This window comes from Prinia subflava, chromosome 1, assembly GCF_021018805.1.
Source record: "Prinia subflava isolate CZ2003 ecotype Zambia chromosome 1, Cam_Psub_1.2, whole genome shotgun sequence".
Classification (NCBI taxonomy): domain Eukaryota; kingdom Metazoa; phylum Chordata; class Aves; order Passeriformes; family Cisticolidae; genus Prinia; species Prinia subflava.
In genome coordinates, this window is record NC_086247.1 from 108,115,840 (window position 1) to 108,138,337 (window position 22,498).

The 22,498-nt window shown below is 38.5% G+C and overlaps 1 protein-coding gene across 2 annotated transcripts in view; it reads right to left on the minus strand.

Annotated features, from left to right (window-relative positions):
• Positions 1-285: 285 nt before the first annotated feature.
• SACM1L (SAC1 like phosphatidylinositide phosphatase) overlaps positions 286-22,498 on the minus strand; it is a 30,234-nt gene continuing 8,021 nt past the window's right edge. Inside the window, exons 2-20 of one of the 2 annotated variants that reach the window (XM_063406958.1) lie at positions 21,410-21,507; positions 19,906-19,980; positions 17,916-18,043; positions 16,788-16,937; positions 15,394-15,453; positions 13,796-13,829; positions 11,051-11,152; positions 10,217-10,302; positions 9,909-9,995; positions 9,406-9,474; positions 9,238-9,317; positions 7,648-7,746; positions 4,974-5,112; positions 4,676-4,745; positions 4,513-4,585; positions 3,971-4,064; positions 3,789-3,881; positions 3,051-3,108; positions 286-2,382 (exon numbers count right to left, since the gene is read on the minus strand). In XM_063406958.1, the coding sequence (XP_063263028.1) occupies positions 2,246-2,382; positions 3,051-3,108; positions 3,789-3,881; positions 3,971-4,064; positions 4,513-4,585; positions 4,676-4,745; positions 4,974-5,112; positions 7,648-7,746; positions 9,238-9,317; positions 9,406-9,474; positions 9,909-9,995; positions 10,217-10,302; positions 11,051-11,152; positions 13,796-13,829; positions 15,394-15,453; positions 16,788-16,937; positions 17,916-18,043; positions 19,906-19,980; positions 21,410-21,507 (1,732 nt within the window). In that variant the 3' untranslated portion in view covers positions 286-2,245. Of the gene's footprint in view, positions 2,383-3,050; positions 3,109-3,788; positions 3,882-3,970; positions 4,065-4,512; positions 4,586-4,675; positions 4,746-4,973; positions 5,113-7,647; positions 7,747-9,237; positions 9,318-9,405; positions 9,475-9,908; positions 9,996-10,216; positions 10,303-11,050; positions 11,153-13,795; positions 13,830-15,393; positions 15,454-16,787; positions 16,938-17,915; positions 18,044-19,905; positions 19,981-21,409; positions 21,508-22,498 lie in introns of those variants that run through there. The other variant, XM_063406967.1, reaches the window with a different exon arrangement.

The window sequence follows — 22,498 nt, forward strand, 5'->3', positions numbered from 1 at the left end:
AAGTGCCCTTGTGAGGAAAGGGGCAGAGAGCCCTTGGCCCTGAGCAGAGGTGACCCTGGGACTGCAGCACTGGAGCCCTGCAGCCGTTCCAGCCAGAGCTCCGGCCATGGCTGGGAGGAGCAGAACATCGCACAGCACAGACTGACACCAGGCACTGCTGGAGTGATGATCCCACCCGCAATGAGCACACGCTAAACTGAAGCATCCCTCCGGCGTGAAACAGCTCCTAAGGAACAATCTGGGAAGAGTCTGCTCCAAAGCACAAAATGCACTGCAGACAGTACATCTAGAAAAGTTGAACATTTTATTGTCATTTAGGAGTAGTACACCAGTTGTGATTTTAGAAATACAGACTCTTTGCAAAGCACTGAAACACAGGTGCCTTCCAACTTCTAAAACCTACGTTATTCTATGTCTTACAAACCTTTTATATTAGCAATTCAAGTTTGGTCTTTGCTGCAACAATTTCTTCTCCAAAGATGCAACAACTTAGTTCTAGACTGCAAGACAACTGAGCCAAGTTTCAAAAACTCCACCTGCCAGTGAGCCACCAGAACCACTGCTTCCAAATATTGAGTCTATGATGTTGTTGTACTTTGTGCCCATGAGGGAGTTCACCTTCGAAAATTTTAAGTTAGGAGGATTTTCCAGTTAGCCACCAACTGGTATTTTTCCATTACAGCATCTAGAAGCAAACGGATACTTTGCAAGTACTAGTGCTCATGGACAGGTTATGTTTACACAAAACCCAGAGAGGCCTCCAGAAACATTCAAGGTTAAAATGAACAGTTGCAAAAGGAAAAAAAAACAAAAAAAGAATCTGTACATATTTTCAGTCATAACACAAGGGAACACTGGAGTATCAGTGTTTTGTGTTCTAGCTTCAATAGTGACACCTGTGCTAGTCCTAGTAGTATTCTACATGTTTGTCCCTTCCCCCCATTTAAATTTTATACTTGCAATCTGAATATACAGCTGTACTTACAGGAAATATTAAACAATGCACAGCGCCTTAAGCAAGGTTCCATGTCTGGTTTTGAACAAACCATATAAAATAAGTGACAAAATAGTTTAAAATTGGTCCTTATTTTTATACAGCTTGGAAGCACTAAATTTAAAGACACACATTAACCAGCACAAATTAGTCTGCAGCTTTTTTTTCTCCTTTTTTTTTTTCTTAAAAGAGTGTGTTACAGTATCATGCATGAAAAGCAAGCTGCTGCTCCCAAGTAGAAATACGGAGTTTAGACTTACTGCTTTCTCCTCAGGCTGTTATTCCTTCTTTCATAAATTATTTCAACATAACCAAGGATAGAAGCAGCTGACTAGCAAAATAATATGAAGTTCACCTTTTATGTTGTGACCCATTCTGAAAATAATGAAGTACTTTGGAACTTTAGCATAAGGAAGGTTGAATAAACACTGCAAAGGACTTTTACATTCTTTGATTTTGTTTACATCTTCAGAAAGAAAATTCTACATTTTAATTCGCTAACTACTGGATTTTCATATGGAGACTGCAGTATTGAAACAGTGCAAGACATTTGCAACTTCAGGAACATCCAATTACACTGCCCTTTCACCCAAACAATGATGAGCAGAATATTGCATCAGTTCTAGATAAGACAGGACAAAAACCTTGTTTCAGAATAGCATTAGGATTCAAAAATCTTTCATATTTAGTGAAAAGAATCCACACACGAATATGCACAAAGGACTCCTTAACACAGACTTTATCACAACGAATGTAATCCAGCTGTAAGTCTGGACCTAGACTTTTTATTGGTATGAAGCCATATTTGTTCAGAGACCACTATCAGATGTTCCATTGTTAATGCTTCAACATTTGGGTATTTTGAGACATGAACAGCATCAGAGCTCTCTCCTGTCAAGACCAAAAAAACAGCTGAAACAACCCAGGTGGAGCATGAGCTTAAGCAGTCCACTTAAGCTCCAAAACATTCCAGAGACCAAAAAGATGGCTTTTGTCTTTGCATTGCCCCAGTAAGAATGGAGCCCTGTCCACTAATGCAATATTCCAAAGACCATTGCAACTAAGACTGTCAAGTCAGGTCTCAGTTGAAAGCTACCACCACCACAGGACACAGTTTCCTTACCCCTTACCCCCCATTGCCAAGGAAGAATGTTCATAAGAGCGTTTTTTGGTGTGGAAAGCAGGTCAGTAGAGACTCCAAGTGTGACTTGAAGAATCCTCAGTACCAAGCCGCTTTCCACACACACAAATTCAGTCCATCTTCTCCTTCTGGACCAGCTTGGGTGCATCTACAAAATCCTTGCCGTTGTAAAGGATGATAGCAAAAGTTCCAAAGCTGGCACTTCCCCAGAAGAGCACGTAGGCCAGTGTCTCAGTCCATGTATCACCTGAGGAGTCAAATAAACCTTTTAGCTCATTATCTCCAATTAGCAGACAGTTTTACTTTAGGACAAGTGAAAGTATTTCGAGCTCTCCCTCAGAGATCTGTTGCCAAATGAAATCAGAAGTCTTTCACAGATCTTTTTCTGTTTCCTTACCTTAGAAACTTTGTATTTGCCACACAGTTCTTGGAACACACTGAACAGAGATCTACAGAAGTCAGTCAAGAACTCTACTGGCAGCAATGTTAGAAAATTCAAGGCAAAAACCTTCACCACTCCCAGCACAGATTTGGATTAAAGGGAAATCCATCAGAACCAGGCTTATGCCTGTATCTGACAGTTCTGAACTGTGTTTCTGCCCAAAATTAGACAGGTATTCCTCTGGGCCTTCGTCCAGGCTACAATAAAGCTACAGGTCTACCAAGGTGCATCTACATTTGGGGATAATTAACTGTCCCTTAATTGACTTCTACATGAGTTTTAATAATTGTTTTCTATAGCACCTCATTTTTTTCACATTAACTAACACTAAACCTCAATCTCAGAGCCACATTCAAGCACCTTTTAGAATGACTGAGAAACAATTCTATACTGAACTGTTACTGGTAACCATCTGCACTAAGTTCACAGAGAAATAAGCCAGTCTTATAAAATGAAACTCAACAGTGACTTACCAGCCATTAGCAAACAAATAATGCACATGGAGAAAGCAACCACCATAATAATAGGCAACTGAGGAAAGAGAAACAGAATAATCACTTGATACAGCAGTACATATGTTCCTTCCTTTAAGATGGGCTGTAATCTAAAGCTATTTACTTTTTTTTACTGTTTTGCTTCTCAATTCACCTGCATTCAGGTACAAATAAAAGTTTGGACAGTTCCAAAATTTGGAAGGCTGTGTTCAATAATTATGTTTAGAATTGAAATACACCTGTGCATTAAGAGAGAGGTTGAGGTTTATGCTTTGTTTTAAAATAAAATAAATACACCAGTTAAACCCATTATGTTCCCAAATCCCATTTCAAAATAGAAAGTGAAGGGTGAAAAAAAATGAAAAAAGTGGGATTTTGTGTTACAGTTGATGCTTCTGCATGAAGTGTGAGAAAGGAACTGCACAAGATTCTACTGCAGAAGGAAATAGTCACTGATAGTGACTAGGAGAATTTTCCCCCTTCCAGCTGGTGAAGTGTATTTTAAAAAAAGCAAGCAGCAGTTTTTCCAATACCTCAAGGACACTCCATTTTCTGTCAAGGGAACAGTCTGGGTTTAATCCTATAAGCAGGTATCATAGAAACATTACCAGATCACAGGGATGATCATGTCTAACAGACAAGTCCTACTCAGGCATAACGAAGCAAGTGACTGAACGGTTGTGTTTCTCTTGTCACAAATAAAGTCTCCATACTCACAGCTAAGAACTTCCAATCTTTCTTGACATGTAAAGGACTAGCAGGTTCTACTTCATCCACTGAATAATTTCCAAGAAAAAGATCAATCGCATCCTGGAAGAGCAAGGGAGGGCAAGAGTTAGAATGCACATGAACAGAATGTTTATGGAATACACTTCCCCATGGTTAAAAGCTTAACTTACTTGTCTAAATCCATCAGAAAAGTTGTTTTTGTAGTAACGTATTAAAGAGTTCCAGCCATCCATTATTAAACCCCACTGAGTTCTCTTCCCAGTTCTGCAAAAAGAAATTGTGAAAAATATTTAAAATAGATGTATAAAGTCTGGACTATAATTTCAGATTGACATTTTGTCATTATCCATGTGTGTACTGCATTAAATCAACACCTGCACAGGAATACATTTATCTAGTGCTGACTCTGCATTATTGCAAATCATACTTGTAACAAAATTGGAAAATAAAATGACACTTCTTTCCATCATACAACCTAAATGTGCATCTTCATGGCACACTGCCTTGGTTTTCATTTTCAGATAACCTTTACTTTCACATAAACACAGCAAAGAATCTGGAGATTTCAGTCCATCTTTTTACCAACTGGGCTGTTGCAAAAAACTCATTTATAGCCTCAGCCCCAGATTAATAACCTTCTCAGCTATGAAGATCTGAATATCCCAAACATGCTCAAAAACCCAGAAGGTCCTTACAAGAAAGGCTGACTTGCCTTGTGTAATCGGTCTTTAAGGCACCAGTTCCAGCATATTGTTTGGCACAAGCATTAGCATTATCAGCCCATGCTGTGAATAGGAAAACAATAAGAAATATTAAGGAAGTTATATACCCTCTTCAGAGAAAAAGTCATTGTTTGAACTCTACAAACAGCCTACCATTTTTGTAGATTTTCTCGAAGTCTGCCTGCTCCTCAATTCTCTGTCCCACATGCAGAACACCTAGTCTCTGGAATAAAAAGCACATTGAGGCTTGCAAGGAGTTTGATAGAAAAATTAGGATTTGCTTTCAGAAAAAGCTGTATTTATCAAACTTGAGTCTAGTCCATGCAGCTCAAGTAAGTGGTACAGTAACTCCACTATGCATGCTCTTACTGGAGCATTCAAATTACATTTCCCTTCCAAATGGAAAAGCTCTCTCCTCTTCCAGCTTGTCGAAGAAGAGTACAACATTTACCTGAAGCTGGGCCTGGAGAGACCTGCGTGCTAACAAGCTCTGGATGACGTTAGTCCGATCCAGGCAGTCCATGCAGTTACTGCGGAACGTTCCCTCCTGCTGAGTCACGGTTTTACCCTCCGAGTCAACTAGAAAGTAACTAACACACACAGCACAAGTATTTAGAGATAACAGGCCATATGAACCACGTGTTTTCACAAGTAAATATCCTAGCAACCAAAACACAATTGTCCTGAGCATTTGATGAGTGCTCAGCCACGTCTTTGAGCTTTGATGCCTCCCTGAGTCCTTGCCATGCTGAAAAACAGCACCAATGGATGAACGTTTAGCAATTTGAGGGCAGTATTCCCTCTTACCATTAAAAGTCAATCAACAATATGAATAACATGCCACTGGGAAGAGCAGCTTCTGGTGCAAAATTAGGGACTTGTGCGTTTTTTTTCCCAGTTATTTTAGTGTCCCAGCTCCACAGATACGAAGAACATTAGCAGAGCCTAACAGCAGAAATAATCAGATTTGTTTATAAGTGGTCATCAGTTCAATACAGTCACCAATGCATAAAAAGTCATCTAAGTAGTCAGGCACACTTCTTCCAGGAAGGTACTTGGATTTTTTTAAGGGTGCTTGCAAAATGTGGAAAAATCTGCTACTGTCACATGCCATTCTCTCCATTATGTGAACATGTGGGGGAACCAGATATTCCCCCTTGCATATGCTAATTATTACCTCAATCCACGAAACCAGGTGTTTCCAGTAGCTGATAACAAACAGCTCCTTTTAAATACTGAATTGTACACATGCATTCCAGTGCTGATCTGGTAGAACAAATATTCCAATCTACTTATCAGCTGGATGTGTGAACGGGACAGAACCATGCCTGTTCTGCCACAGCATGAAACTTCCAGTTGTCTACAGGTTTACAGACTATAATCTATAGATTAAGTTACTCCAGTATGTAATTATGAACTCTGGACTAGCATATAATCCACTGTTACTGTAGAGCATTTTTATCAAGTCTACAGTGGTGCAGTACTATGATCAGGAGCCTTAGAAGCACACGAATTTACTTGGATTAACCTTGTGTTTTCCTTTTAAGAACCATTTTCATCATCCTTGAACTAGTTTTGTTAAACCATGTTTTACATTGTTGAAGACTAAAGCAGAGAACAATGCCTGTGAAATCTTCCTTTCCCCTCCCAAGTTTTGACTACAGCTGATATTAGGATAAGACAGTTTGTTATTATCCTAATTAACTAGAAATGTCTATTCTTAAATGCTGCATCTCCTATACTGCTCCAAAAAATTTAAAAACTAACAAAAAACACCTCCACAAACCCAGCTCTCCTACCTGACAGATCTTCCATAGCTGGATTTAGCCTGCAGAAAATAAGCATTGTTTACCTCCCCAGGGGCTGCAAAACTATTCTGATGAAGACCATAACTCAGACTCTTCTGTTCCTATTTAAGCAATAGTCATTACAGATGAAATAAAACAAAGACCCAGCCTAATCTTGAGAAAGTCTTCACTTTTGTATCTTGTTTTAGAGATAGCTTTTTTTTCTTCAAGGAAAACTGGTTATTTTCTATGCCTCCAATGGCAGCTGACAATAGACAAGTAAAAGGATTCAGTATAAATTCTAAAGATAAAGGATTCTTGCTATATAGAAAAAACCTACAATCTTATTTCTCCTTATTTGAGGTGTTGAAAGTCAATTTATTCATTAGGACTTTATGAGTTTTTGAGGCTTTTTTTTTGTGGTGGACAGAGAATATTAACTATAATCTGATTAATTTATTTAATTCCCATAGCCATCACTCCAGGCAAGAGACTTTATTAATAAGTTAAAAACCTGTTCTAGTCCACACCTTATCTCATTTTATTTTGTCAGGATCACCTATACCACTACTAGTTCTGTAATGTTTTAGCTGATCTACTTTGTGCTTTAGTCACAAGGCATCAGGAACAGGAAGGAAACAATCAGAAAAACAGAACAAAGCAAACTATTTCCCTAGCAATCTACAGGTCTACAAGTATTTATGACCAAAAACACACTTGTGGGACTAAAAATTTAAATTGATTTGGACATTTTGTGTATTTTTATATGACTAAAGAAAATGAGAATTTGTTTCCCTGTGGGTTACTTATATTAACAAAGGCTAACAACCAATGCCGGTGCAAGATTTGGAGCCACAACAATGTGTGTTAGAGAAAAAAAACTTTTACAAATGCCTGTGGAAGGAACACTCAGTGTTTTACACTACGTGGCAGAACAGTTTGCTGTCAACACCACCTGGACTTACTACGGATAAAGAAAATATCATCGAAGGAGACTTTCTTTTGAATAGCTCCAGTTGTACGCACGTTCATTTCTTTGTCTAACTTTTCACCCAATCCTACAAAGGCAGCTCTTGTCACAACTCAGGGTTGCTGCAATTCTAGACCCACTTTATTGAGAGGTAACAAGGGCTCTACATCTTACCTCCCACCAGGTCTCCAACCTTGCAGATGGTGTCAGCAAGACACCAGAGACAAGGACACACTAATGCACACAAATGCATCTTCTTCAGAGAAGATTACAGGTCTGTATTACAGTGCCTTAATGCAAACAGTAGGAACAACGAGGAAGTGGTCTGATTTTAACAGCACAGAGGTAAAAGAACTGCAGAGCCTTACCTGAACTCATCTTGCTGGTCTGCCAGCTGATCCATCAAAATCTGAAGCCGATCCCACCTCATCCGACTGCACTCTTTATGGAAGTCAAACGCCACGTATCTGTTCAGAGAGAAGCATTTTTTCAGATTACACATGTACTGCAGTAAAGGTTACAGAAAACCCTACTGTAAAAGGCTCATCTATGAAACAGGTAGTGACAGAGGATTTGTTCTTATTTAGAGATGACTTTCAGCACAACTGCAGATTTTGTCAGTGCTCTGTAATCTTCCTGATGCTGCACCCTTAGTATGAGTGGTGACACCATTTAAAATACTTTACAAAATGCCACTAGTCTGGGTAAGCACACATTAAAGTTCCAAGTATGTTCCATTCTATGTTCTGGCTAATATTTTTCCTCCAGAAAGTACAGAAGGGATACAAATCTTATTTAATGTCTTTTTTTTTTCCCCCTCACCAGGATTTTTTTGTTCTCTGTTCACTTTGAACTAGAAATAGGTGTTGAAATCCAACATTTTTTGCTGGCATAATTCTCTTGATAACTAGAAACCTGAGACAGGTTCTGTTTAAGCAGCTAACCCAACTGTCATAAGAAAATTAAGCAGCTGACTTGGAACAAAATTTTAACAGCAAATTTCTGGAAAGAAGTGTTCTAAATGAGTGGTGCTTGATTAATTAAACATTGGTATGTGTATGTTTGCTGTGAATTACAAGGCATTACGCTCCTCCACTCAAGCATTCATAATCCAAAAGTTGTTTGACTGAAAAAAGATTTCAGGATTATGCATGAAGAAAGATGGTCACACTGAAACAAGGAACTGAAGTCTCAAGTTTGACTCAGGCAGGTAAACACCATCAAAAACAATTAACCAAGAAAGTGGATTTTGATAGCAATAGTAAAAATAGGGCTGCCAAACCCCACTTTTGAACATATACAGAACATCACCAAAATGCACCCTGACATAATTTCACATCTTGGTTTCCATCACATGACTTCATAGCAAACCTGTACAGAATAAAAAAACGTGGCACAGTAGTTTCAAGGATAAGCTAGAGGGGCAAATACCTGTGTGAGTTGGATGCAAACTCTCCATCCAGAAGTTAACGAAAGCAAGCACAGACAGGTTGTAAAATTGTGTACTGCACTCTGTATTCCCAAAAAGAGATGGAATTTCTCATAATCCAAGAGCATTCTCCACTCAACAGTGGGCCCACTGTTACACTGAGCTCCAGGCATTTGAATTACTTGTTTCCCTTACTGTTCCATCCTGTTTTGCTCAGGCTCAGCACTCCATCACTCAGTTAGCAATGTAACCTTTTGCCAGAAGCTAGTTCTATGGGGCATGATTTTCTTTTTCCTAAAATGCAGAAGACCTCCATTGCATACAATGACTCCAATATTGGCATTACCATAGCCTCTGAATTTCCTTCTTTATTCTGCCTGTATCCTCTCTTAGCAAGTTACTTCATAAACATAAAATGCAAACAAATGACAGGGTTGGTAAAGGTCCCCAAAGAGGTGACCACTCTGTGGGTCTCAGAGGCAATGCTTAGCTTGTAACACAAAATGTATCAACTTCATGTCACATGTACCTGACCATTCCATTTGCCATGCTGTTCACCATTTTTGAAAAGGTTTGCTCAAGAGGCTTCTCTGAGCCTTTTTGGTTAACCTGGGAAAAGGGAACACCAAGACATAATTACTCAAAAGCCTGCTTAAAAGAACAACAACTTTTTCAGGAAGAAAAAGTAAAAGCATACCAAGTTGACAATCATTTGCTTTCCATAGCTAATTATTTGTGAGTCAAAATGTCTTTGGAAGCCATCCATCTAGAATAGAAAGAAAATATGTTGACAGATGTGCACTACTATTAAGATCTGTGCTTTACAAGAATTCTCCATTATAATCTTTTTGATGATTCTTATAACTGTTTGATGTTCTCTATTATGCCAATACATTCCCACTTTCCTCCTCCCAGTCCATTCAGTTCTCCTCATTAAGCACGCTGCAGATATGGAGTATTGTACAGCTACTAAAACTGCTGCAAATGGGATCCAAAGAGAAACTACCCCCACTGATGTCCACATTTTTTATGGCCTTTGAATTAATTATAAGGAGAACAAGGTTTCTTGCTATTACTTTTAAGAAATAATGCTCAATCCAGTATTGCTGATTTTTACTCTTCTGATTACGGTTTTCAACCCTATCCCACAGACATGAGCCCAGTACATGTTAAAACCCCAAGACACAAACACTCACATACATGATTTACTGACTTGCTGATCTGTGGCTTTGGTTTATACTTGAGGTTTGGTCTTTGAGACCAGAAAAAAGGGATAGATCCACGGGTCTGCAAAAGAATGGTCATGGTTTTAAACAGCAGAATTTACAAAATTTACACTTGACATTTAAAAATAAAGCAGACAGGTTTTAATAATTCAGCAGACTATAAATTCCTAAATTAGCAGACTAATTCAGTCTGTTTAGTTTTATTTGCATATCTTATATTCAATCTATATTTAAAAGCACAGACAGAGCTAGCTATTATCTATGTTCCTTACACTGACTTACCTGAACAAATGATGCTTTGCTCCCCTTGTAATGCACAATTTGTTCTGTCTCAACAAAGTTAGCAGCGTGCCCTTCTGAATCAATACCTGTGTAGGAAAAAGGCCGTGTTAGCCAGCTCAGCCTGCCTGCAGGACAGTGAGAGTACATCAGCTAAAGGCTTCCTTCCCCTCCCTTTTAAGTCCTCACAGGAAGCACAGAGCTGCCTGACAACGTAAAAGTAAATGCAGCTTGAGTAAAAGTTTAACGTGATCTGCAGCAAATTTAAGCAGAACTGTGCTTCTTCAAGTTAATAAATTTTAGTATTTCTAGCACTAGAAAGTATCATTTAATATGAAATAAAATAGCAGTGCTCTAACACCAAAATATTCACAATTCTGTAACAATGGTACTGCAGAAACGGGCTATTCTTTTCAAAAGCATGTATGTTGGGACTAAGAACAGAGAACATAATTTAAATTCACTTCCCTGTTTGCTTTTTAACTTGAAACAATTAGAGAACACCACTCAGGGCTCTCCTGCCAGCACCAGTGAGATGCTCTTAGCTGGATTTACTGCTAGACCAAAAGGGCAATTACACACTTGGATTTAGCACCAATGAAAACAGCTATGTGTTAAAAATCACTACAAAACTTTTGCAGTTATATCTTAAAGACATGAGGAAAAGTCAGTTTTAATAAATACAAAAAAATTCAGTTTTCTTCAGCTCCCAATATTTTCTTCGGAGGCAGAACCTCAAGGCAAACTAAACAATGTTTTTTTGCAAGCCATTATCTTAAAGGAAATTCACATGTGCAGATGGAATACATATTTTTGAAATAAATCAGGGTTTTTTACCTCTTACATAGTAGCGTACACCAGCCCTGAAACAGCTTCTTCTGGAAATAAGCAGCCAGTCAAAACACTTGCCATTAATAGAACAAGAGTGCATAGTGATAACTGATGAACACCACTCAGGAAAAAGCCCAATGTTTCATTAAGATATTTTTATACATCATCAGGTAGGAAACATCAAGGAACCAAGACACTACAGTTAAATAAATCTGTAACCATTGGTCACCCCAACAATAGCTGAACATTAAATTTGGGAGGCAGTAACAATATTAGAATCAATATGCACACTGCAAAACAACATCCTATGGTGATGTCACTGATGAACCAACATTAAAACTGTAGTAATTTTGAAAAAATGTGATTCTAAAGAAGTTAATTTTTAATTAGCACCATAAGACCCAGAATAAAGAATCCATCTCATCCATCATTTTATCTACCTGAACAGTTTCTTGCCCCTATTACTTTTAAAAATTAACAACTACTTCAAAAAATACCTCTTCAAAATTTTTTCTAGGCTTTTAGAAGAGAAAATATCTTATTGCACCAGCAAGTGCATCTACATCTACATCACATCTACAAATGCCAGAACTAGCAGTAAAATAGACTGGCTTTCAAATCCATGTGAAGAAAAAGAGAATGAACACACACCAAGACTCCAGTGTGAGCTTCTCACACAAGAATGATTTCCTGCCTGGGCTACATAACCAAAGTGCCAAATGCACCTGGGACTAAGCAACAAACAGGGGCAATGACAACTAGTTTCGGCTTTAGTCTTGTTTTGTGCTACTTATAATGGCACTAATAAGTGCAGTCAGCTATCAAGTCTAACAGAGTCTATTGGACCGCAGTAAGCTATCAGTCTAACAGAGACCAGCACTCACGAAAAATTTCTCCAGGTAAATTTATCAGCTTGCATGCTTTGCCCCTAAACCCTGAAACCTATCACTTTAAAGCAAGCAGAAGATCAAAATGGTAATTTTTAAAATTAGTGTTCTGCAGTCTTCTCCTCTTTGAGGAATCTAGATATTTCATCTCAAGTAAAATTTAGGTTCAGTATGGAGACATAAAACAGCTGTGTCACACACAAGCACCTCAGCTATGTTAAAGAACACCGATTTCGTACACGAGTAATACATATTTGTACTTATGCCAATACTGTTTGTAAACCCCTCGATATACAATATAAATTGGCCTCATCCAGAATGTTCTCACAATTCATAATTTAATTCATAAATTAAGGCTGATAAATACCATTCCTCTGTTGTCCTGGAAAATTACTGCCAGGTCCTCCACCCTTTAATTCAACATTTGTACAGCCAACAGTATTCTGCAAGAAAGGTTACCTCTACCCTTAGCTGCTCAGCAATTGCCAGTCTATTTTCTGCTGGTAATCTGTCCTCACTTAAAATGACAACTTGCTATTAGCAACTTCCACATATACAGATAAGGACAAGACAGAATTTACTGTTCTTCAGAAGGGTTTTGGTTTGGAGCAGCAAGGGAAATAATAAATGTAGTTTAGGGCTTCAGGTGCTCAAAAATCTCAACTATCCAAGTCCATTATTTCTCATCACTGCAAGACTAGAAGTCCAGTACATATAACTGAGAAGATATATTTGGGTTTATATGGGGGGGGAAGAACATTTGATATTACTGAAATATCTACTATACTAGTGGCACTGTAACAGTTCTGCTGAGGAGTCTTCCTATCATTTTTACCCGTAGAAATCCTGTTCCTTCAAATTCCTGAGTTCTCCAAGGTTTTGGTGTAATTCTAATTTAACCAAACACTACTTGTGCTAATTATTTATACAGTGAAAAAACAGGATTGAGGAAGGCGTTAATTGCAGTCTGTCAGTTGTTAATTGCAATTTACCCAGAACCAGCAGGATAAGGATTAGAGTGTTTCAATGGTTCCCTTTTGCTATCTTTCTTTGTCTCTCTATCTACTCCCACAATATTTTCCACTAAATGAAGTCACAGGAAAAGACTGGACATCTGCCAGCTGCTGACAGTCCTACCAGATCCACTGATTCCATCTGGAAGCCATTCCCTACACACACCTGAGAGGCCTTTGCAATGGAGGAACAAAGCAGAACATGGCATGAGTTGCTCTGTCCAGTCTTGCCAGTCCTTTTCATGCTGTCAGTTCAGGAGCAATTACCTGGGACTTACTGCTGATCACACATTGCCTCCAGAAAGTGTTCAGCTTCCTTGCAGCATTCATCCCTTCTCAAAAATAAACTAATGACTGCTTTGCTAAAGGCTGTTTCCCAAAGCACTGGTGCAGGAAAAGCAGCTGCCCAGGAAAAGCATTCCAGGAGCCTTCAGCCGAATTTATCTTTTTATTCATCAACATCAACATCCATAAGCACTCCTTCAAGTCAAAACTGTTCTCCCTTATTTCATATCTAAAGCAAATGCATTTCTACAGCAAGATAAAAAAGTAGTAAAGCTGATGGAAGAGAATTTGCCGTATTAATCTTAACCTTCCCACTGAAAGAAGGTCATGCAAACCATGACTGTAAAATTAAATCCATTAAGCCTTCAAAGCAGAATATGCAAGGGAGTTACACAAGTGAGGTATCAAACAATATGTAACACCCATATATGAGCAGACTATAACTTATTTCTGACTAGGTGCTCTATGTTATAATTGCCAGTGTAACAACAGAGCAGCCTAAGCAGCAGCCATTTTGCTACTGGACTACCCACATCCAGCACTCAGTTTTCAACACAAAAGGATACATCCATGCATCACTGGCGTAGCAAACCTATGGATCTGAAATACACAAATACATGTTAAAAATATTAAACACTAGTACCAAGAAAGGTGAGTGACTAGGCTTTGCCTAAGGATTTTATGCTAGTTCTATATCCTTTATATCATTTCCTTTTTGTTTAGGGTAAAACATTCCTTTCTGAGAAAAGAAGTTCAGGAAAAACAGCAACATATATAATCCTTATCAGCAGGAAGGAAAAAGTGAAAGTCTAATCCTAATTAAGAAGCCTGGACAAAAGGCAACCTGCTTTGTCCTCCCTACACATAGTATTTACTCTCCTACAAACATGCCAGATACAAAGCAATACTTGCTGAAAATCTTTTGACATGGTGTGTTTGCTTTACTGCTACAGTAGGACATATGCACAGATAGTAGCTACAGATGCCTTCAGTAAGATGTATTTTTATGTGATTAATACTCAAAATGCTTGTTCCAGGGTTTCTCCTATCTTGCCTTGAATAACTTAATCTTTCAAGAAAACTTTAAAGTTCTATACTAGAAGTCAGAAATCCCACACTTCATATTACCTAAAACTGTTCCTGCAACAAGCTACCTGTAATCAATGCAAGGGACAGTGTAGCCCAAAAATATCAGTTATCTCCCTTCTCTGTTTTCACTAGCCAGCCACACTTGGCTTTCCTTTGCTGTTCCCACCACAGCTTCTCTCTCATTTCCCAAGTTTTATTTGCATAGTGCTATGCAAACTTTACACCCAGTCACATGGCCCTGGGATATGCACGACAGCCCTTCTCTGCTTCCTATCTTCACATTCCAGAGGCGCTGCACAAGGCAGCCTTTTGGAGCAGCGCTGTCTAATGGAACAGCACATCTCCACAGGTTACCAAGGCAGAAATAGAAGCAGTGCGTCACTCGCTCTGATAAATGCAAAGCACTGCTGGAGAGAGCAGGCTGCTGTAGTGCAGGCAATCCAAGGAGCTGAACAGACACGGGATGTCTCCGGTAGGAAGGAGCTTAGACAGCCTGGCCAAGGTGCCACAGCTGTGGCTTGTGGTCATGCACTTGTATTTGCTGGACTAAGTGAATTCAAAGGTTACACTGTGTTAGTCTTCATTTGAAATAAACTGGAAGAATCTAAACTGTCTGTCTTACGCTTAATTACCAGCCTTATGGTCTATTCACTAGGAAAACGGAATTTAAACTGCACTCACGGAGAACGATGTGAGACACTCTTAGGAAAAAAAGAGATGGACTGGACCTTGCCAATACCCAAAGGTAAGTAAGTAGCTAAATTTCAAAATGCTTGAGAAGCACATGCTGTGCAGTGTAACTTCCCCTTTGGTTTATGTGAGCAGCTATCTTCACAGCACAGTATCTTCAAATACAGACACTTCCAAAAAATCAGCTTCCTAGAAGTTCTACAGAGGGCATTGACAAGATTGGAAGTTTGAAAGCAGAAGACTCACTGTGCTAAACTAGATGATGATTAGCCACGTTATACTAGATTCTGGCTGTCTGAAAGAGACAGAATCACAAAAAGCTGTTGCATACTTATAGCAGAAGTATATTTGTTCCCTATTAACCCAATCATTATTAGGTGTTTACCTCTGGTTGGGCAATGAATTCTCTCAGAAGGTGTCCATTCCATACAAACCGTGGATCTGCCTGCAGCAAGAAAAAGCCAACATGCTTTTAGAGACAGTCAGTTCTGTTTAATTCAACATAAAGGCAGTATCATAGTACCCACGTGTCACATAAGTTACAGGAACAGGTACAAATAGAGATGAAGTTCCCTTCTTTCATCAGTAGCTTTCATATCCTACCCACTATTTGTGTCAACCAGAAATCTAAAAGATTGGAGAGAGCTGTTCTTTTAACTACTCTTAAGGGTGTTGCCTGATGCTTCTAAACCATTAACAACTGAGCTGCAGAACATAATGCACTGGTGCCTCTATGCTGGGGTTGTTTCCTTCTACCAGTACTGTTAAAGAAACAACAAACACAAATATCAAACAAAAACACCCACACTCCACACACAGACCAGACTTCTCTGACAGAGGCAAACTGGAGATGTTCAAAATTGCCACCACCCTTTTGATAAGCCATTGTACTGCCATGGGCAGTACATTCAGTACATGGCAGAAATTACATATAGTAATTTCATATGCCATGGACATATGAAATTACACTGCAATAATTGTTACCATCCAAGATCTGAATTTACCCAAAACCGATGCTTTTTTACTGTACTTTGCCTTTCTAACAACCTTCTGAAGTGACACAATTTTAAGGCAAACCAATCCTTTTGTGTCCTTGCTCTCCCTGGCAAGAGCATTGCCAGAGCAGCATTTGATGACGCAAAACAATCCCCAAACGTAAACAGTTTTTCCAATACTAAAAAAGTCAAACCAAAACAAAAACCCCATCTGTATAGACACAAGAGAATTTCAAGTTCAAATTGCATTTGGCTGTTGTCTTGAAGACAAAAGCAGCATACTAAATTCATGCTTCACACAAAGAATCGTAACACTTTAGACAGAATACAGCATCCTAAGACTGACAGCTATAAAACCTGCAGTTCTATTCCAAGTTATTCTGGAAAAGAGTATGAACACAAGTACAATTTATTCCACTTTGGATTCCTTTCCCCCATTCCAGGTCAAAGGAATTACTTGCTTTCTCCCAGTTTTTCTGCTTAGCTCCTTCTTGTAATTAGAAGTGCTCAATATTAGAAGCAAAATTTAATTTATTTTTGATTTTTCAAAATCCATTTAAAGTATACTTAGGAAGTACTTCCAACTGCGGATCTGGAGGTGTGACATCAGAACAGACCCCTAGAACGTTGTGCTGCTCACAAGCTATGAGACTTGCATGGACCAGCGTGTTCAGACACTGCCCCTAACACCTTGGATAAAACACCAGCATCATTTAAACGTCATCTGCATCAAACACACTGACAATTTGCAAGAGACAGGCATGAATTAAACCCAAATCCTCACCCTCTCCAGAAGGCTCATCTCCTGGAACTCTGGGCTCGTGTTGGCCAGACGTTGCAGGGTGTGTGTTAGGTCGTAGGTTGTGGAGAAGTAAAACCCGTCCACAGTCAAGACATGGTTAAGCATTGATAAAAATACTTTATTGTCCTGCAACTGTTGAGATGAGGAAAGAACAGAAGAGCTGTCATATATACTATCAAAATATTTTACTCTTGTAAGCTATCACTACTTTTTGAAGTGATGAGATGAATTTTGCTAGTGCTCTAGCAAGACATGACATCATCCAGGGATTACCATGCAAGAAGGGAAAGCATGAGAGTGCAATTCTGATACCAGTTCACTGATAACTCGCAGTTAGCACACTGCAACCAAATTCTGCAACAACAGTGGAGAGCAGAGAATAGTATTCCCATTTAGTAAATAGCTACTGATATTAAACAAATTCGAACAACTTCCAAGCAAAAGGGAAGCTGTTACTTTCCCTAAAACCATTCAGTCAAAAAAACCAAAAACGACAAGATGGCAAGACAAAATAATAGTTATAATCTGTTCTGGTTCAAGTTCTGATTAACCTAATTCCTTTCCTGAAAAAACATCAGATTCCCTTCCAGCTCCATTGACACCCTGACCTGCTCTTTATCAATCCACTACACATCTGTCTTAAAAAAAATCTTCCACCTATCCCTCCCTCAAAAAAAAAAAAAAAAAAAAGTCAATTCTTCCCTGATGGATAACTATGTAATTGAACAACTCCATAAAGAAAGCAAGACAGAGAAGATGACAGCAATGCAGTTTATTGTAGGGGCTGTCAGAAGGGTAAACCTGCAAGAAAGACTTAACAGAAGCCTTAGGAAGGGTGTACCATCTTAACAGGAGTAAAAATGCACATCCACAAACTGCAGATGATGTTCTAAGTTGCTCCATGCGAATTTATCATCTTGACTGCCATGATTTTATATACATCTATACACAAATATTACACCCATTCTAGCAACGTGAACAAACCAGAAAAAAAGTATTGTTCAAAGAGCTTCTTTACAAAAATTCAGAGCTTCAACAAATTAGGTCCTGTGGCAATGAGCATTAACATACAATAACATTCCTCCACACTCCCCTAATTGATGTTCCTACCTGAATATCAGTTAAGTGCAGCATGGTCTTTTTGTAGGAGAGGATGTCAAAGTCTGTTGCTTTCCAGATTGCATGACTGAAAATCTCACCTACTTTTTTCTTTTTTGTTATTACAATAAGATACGTGCCTGTAAATCAGAAAGAACAAAGTTAAAAAAAACACCAAAACCTGCATGTATTAAGAAAAAGCAGCCTATACCCATATCAGAAAACTGAAACCAACAGGACTTTATGTTCTTAGTGTAGCAAAACCACACAGGGCTGGAGCAAAAGCAAAATGTACTTGCTAAGCTACCTGCTTTTCTATGCTCAGAGATCCTGAGCTGCTCATTAAGTTCAAGGAATTTTAAAAAAGCGGACAAGATAAAGTGTCACCTACTCTTACTTGTGATCAGAGACAGTCTGAAAGACTTCAAGTTTGAAAACTCAGAAAGAGGCCAATGCTCTTGAAGGTGGTTTGAAAAGCACAGAGCAAGTCCAAAATACATGAAAGAAAGCAGGCTTCAAAAGCCAAAAAGACTATTCAACTTATCATGAAAAAATATTCCTCCTAACAGAATCAAAAAGAACAAAGAGATTTGGGGTTCTTTAAGACAGGAAGTTTGCTGTTTCCCTGGTTGCAGAAGTAACAAATTAAAAAACCTGCCCCATAATCATGGACAGTTCACTCAGGGCAATTAATTTACACTTGCTGGTGTACACAACACAATCTTATTTCTAAGTATAACATTTCAGTGTCATCTTGTTTTTGAAGAAAAAGTTTATTCTTAATACTGCAACAGGCAAAAAATATTTATATTTGTTAAAGATGCTGCACTGCCAGATACAGGACCAGTTTTACAGTTAACAGCAGTGAACTGCCTAATAGCACTTAGCTAAACACTGAATTTAACTGATAACATCTTTACTTTGACAGATGCATACTAACACTCAGTGCAAAGCTCTGGAGGATAGAATGAAAAAACCCCAAGCTTTTAAGAGACTTAACATATTCTGTATTTTATTTAATATTCAGGTGGATGAATAGTAGTCATTACCAAGCCTGTAAGTGGTGAAAACTCCCCTTTGGGGCAGTTCAGTTTTAAAACAGTCAGCACTTGTGGAGTCCCTAAGACACAGGTATCCATTACATTGCTCTTACTCTGCAAGACCCGCAATTCTTTAGAATATGGGCATAGAAAGTTCAGCAGTTTGAACAAGTCACTGCATTCAACAGAATCACCCTTTGCCTCAGCTGGGAATACTGCAGTGAGTGATCTTTAATCCTTTCTAAATATGGGGATTTTATTCAGTATATATGCTGCTTATTACATCATTTCTCAGAGTACTTCAGTCTCAAACTCCACCAAATTCTACAAAAAGAATTGTTGGAGCAGCAATGGTTACTTTCCAAAAAGCTCACACTTTATGCATCAGGTGTATCAATGACAGTGGCTGCTTACACTAGAGCACTGAGACACTTAAAACAACTGGACAACTTATTCTCACATTGTCCTAAAACTCCCTAAGCTTAGTTTGCCCTTTTCATGTTGGATTTACTTCGTATTTGTAAGGCAGTTGCAACAAATCATTCATTGAGCAGCTGCATCTACTTGTCTATCCTCCAGTCACTCTCAGCTATTCGTGTACTATGATTATTGATCAAGTTTCACAACACAACACTTGACTCTTGCATCAAATCCTGCAGCTAAGATTAAAACAGTTACAAAGAATAAGTAGATAAGGTTCTTTGCACTCATTTGAAATGCATTCCTTATAATTCAAACAACTGCCAGTTAACCCTACCTTTAGAGTACCTCCTGGTTTAAGAGTTACACAAACATTCATGATAAAGTAGATTTGGATGCCTCTTGAAACCACAAGGCAAGCCTATCATACTGATGATAGGTGCAACCTCAGACACTTGCAAATATTATTTTTGCCTTTAAAACTTCTTTAGCAATCTATTTTGTCTAAGTATTTTCAAAGAGCACAGTTCTGTTCTCCTTACCTGCCACCAATCGGATTGTTCCCAAAATACCAAATATAGGCCTTGTAACAGCTGAAGGGGGAACATCTTTCTTAACTGAAAAGCAAAAGAAAAGGACATGAGAATTTCAAAGCCTGATGAAGGTTTGGGAGGAGGATCTGGCATTCTAACCTGCTTTCTAACCAATTTCTCATGTTTAATCAAATCATCATTCAACTGAATAAATTCAAGCTTATTTACATGATAGTATAGCAAGTAGACTCCTCAATAATGTATCGTCTAGCCAGCTTCCAAAAGCTTTGTTTTGAAGCCAACAAACAAAGAACAACCAAACCATGAGTGCTTGTGCCTCCCAGGTCTGTTTGCCTCTTCTGGGCCTTGGTCTATTTCTGTCTCAGAAGACCTCGGCTATCTCTGCAAAACTACCAACAACAGCATAGATGTGGCAAGGGACACAGTATTCAAAACAACAGGAGATCCAAAAAGTACCCAAACAGCAATTAAAAGCCTTAGCATGTGTAAATTTCGTTTACCTACGCTTCTAAAACAACAGAAGGGATTTTACAGAAATCTAAAACAACCCAAAACATGCCCCAGAATGAAGCATTTTCCCAGAAATCAGAAAATGGAGATAGGTAAGTAACCCTTGAATCTTCCTTTGCTTTGAACACCTTGCTGGTTTCATCTGATAAAAGAGCAGCACTGAGAGAGATGTAGACTGGCAAAAGATAACTTGGGATAACTATCTTGACAGTTTTGAAGGAGAAATTGAAATACTACAATACCAAAAGTATCAGTGGGATGGGCATACTGCTCTTACATGAAGTATACAAGAAGTCTAATAAAAAAGAGAATGATTGCTTTTATATTACTATTACTGTAACATTTCTGTTTGAAGATTAGCAATACTGTGGTGCCAAAAGGGAAGTCTCCCACTGCCTTCTTTTTACTATTATTTGTAATCAAAGTTGTTTGTTTCACATTCTTTAAAAAAATTAACTAAAATTTTGAAGATATCAACAGGCTTAAGACTATTCCCACTGACATCTGAATCCAGATTTGCAACACAGAACAAAATGTCTAGTAAGGGTTTTTACTGTTGCTATTTCTAGAGGTTTTATGTCAAGTCAGTTTTCAGTTTTATATAAAAGACAGCACTGGGGCTAACTGCAAAAGCTGCAAAACCCCAGTGTTCAATCCTTCCTCTGTCTGATCTTGAACTTCTAGCACCAACCCAAACTAGCCTGATGAGTCAGCTTCCTGTTCTGATGGACAGTCTTACCAAAAAACAGATAAGCACCATCACCCTGGTAACCCACAGCATCAAACACACAGCCTTGAAAAAGGCATTTGAAACAAAGCTCCGCAGAACAGAATGCACAGCATTGTTTTAAACTGTAGCTAAAAAAGGGCAATTATGTCAGTATCATCTTAGTATGGTTCTGAAGATCTTCTTGGACTCCTAGAGCAAAACAGACCACAAGGACAGAGAAGACTGCATGGAGAAATACTGGTGGAGAGTCACCTGTAAGAGTGACTTCTGTGGACACTCTGTCAATAGCAAGCACATCATCTGCTCCATCATCACAGGCTTCCACATAGAACTTCTCCGGTGTTATATGCCTTTAAGGGAATAGAGAGGAAAAAGGAATTAGTTTAGCAAAACTTACATTGGGTTTGTTTATTCTTCATGACTTGAAAACAGAGCAATCAATTTTACACCATATTTCAGCTGCAAAATAACAAAATTCTCACTGGATTGCTTCCCAATAGTCACTGATGTTGACAGTGTGCAAAAAAAACCCAAAAGCAAACAAAAAAAAAAGCAGCAAGCCCCGCTCATCAGTTATTGCAAAATTCATGGCCTGTTTAATAATCTTAATCCTTTTCTCATTACTGTAAAGATATGAAAGTGAGTTTGTGTACACAGTGGTCCACTCTTAAGTCCTGTAAGCTTGTATCTGGTAAGCCAAAATCCAACACAAAATCCGAAGTTTTTAAATGGAAAACTTCCTAACAGATCAGACCATATCCCTAATCTAAGTCTAATAAACATAAACATAATGTATGAAATGATAAACACACCTGTTTCACATTAGTGTTGTAAGTATTTCAAGAATCCACTGGAAACAACACAGTAGAAATGGAAAAGTTCATGTGGCACACAAAAGCAAACTAATTTATTGAAGCAGGTGTCTCAACACTACCATTTCCCAAACATGTTAGCCAGGTCTGCATAACACACATGGCATTTTCATGTATCCCCCCACCAGACAGACAAGTCACACACTGACTTCCTGTTCAGACTTCATTGCTATCTTTCCCTTCCTTCCCCTCAAAACCAGCACAAAACCCAATGCCAGCCATACATAGTTTTTAGAAGTGTTCTTTAAAAACACCCCCATTGTGGTATTTGCAAGAAGCCAGACACGTTATACTGTGCACTGGTAGGAGGGGTATGCAGACGTGACTTATAGCCATACACAGGAAATGATCAGCAAACAAACAAAACACCCCAAACACTCTTAAACTATTGTTCTTGACTCTTATAGTGATTTTTTCCTAGTTTAAGGCTTGACAAGACATAGGGTCAGAGTTTTAAAATTCTTGTTCT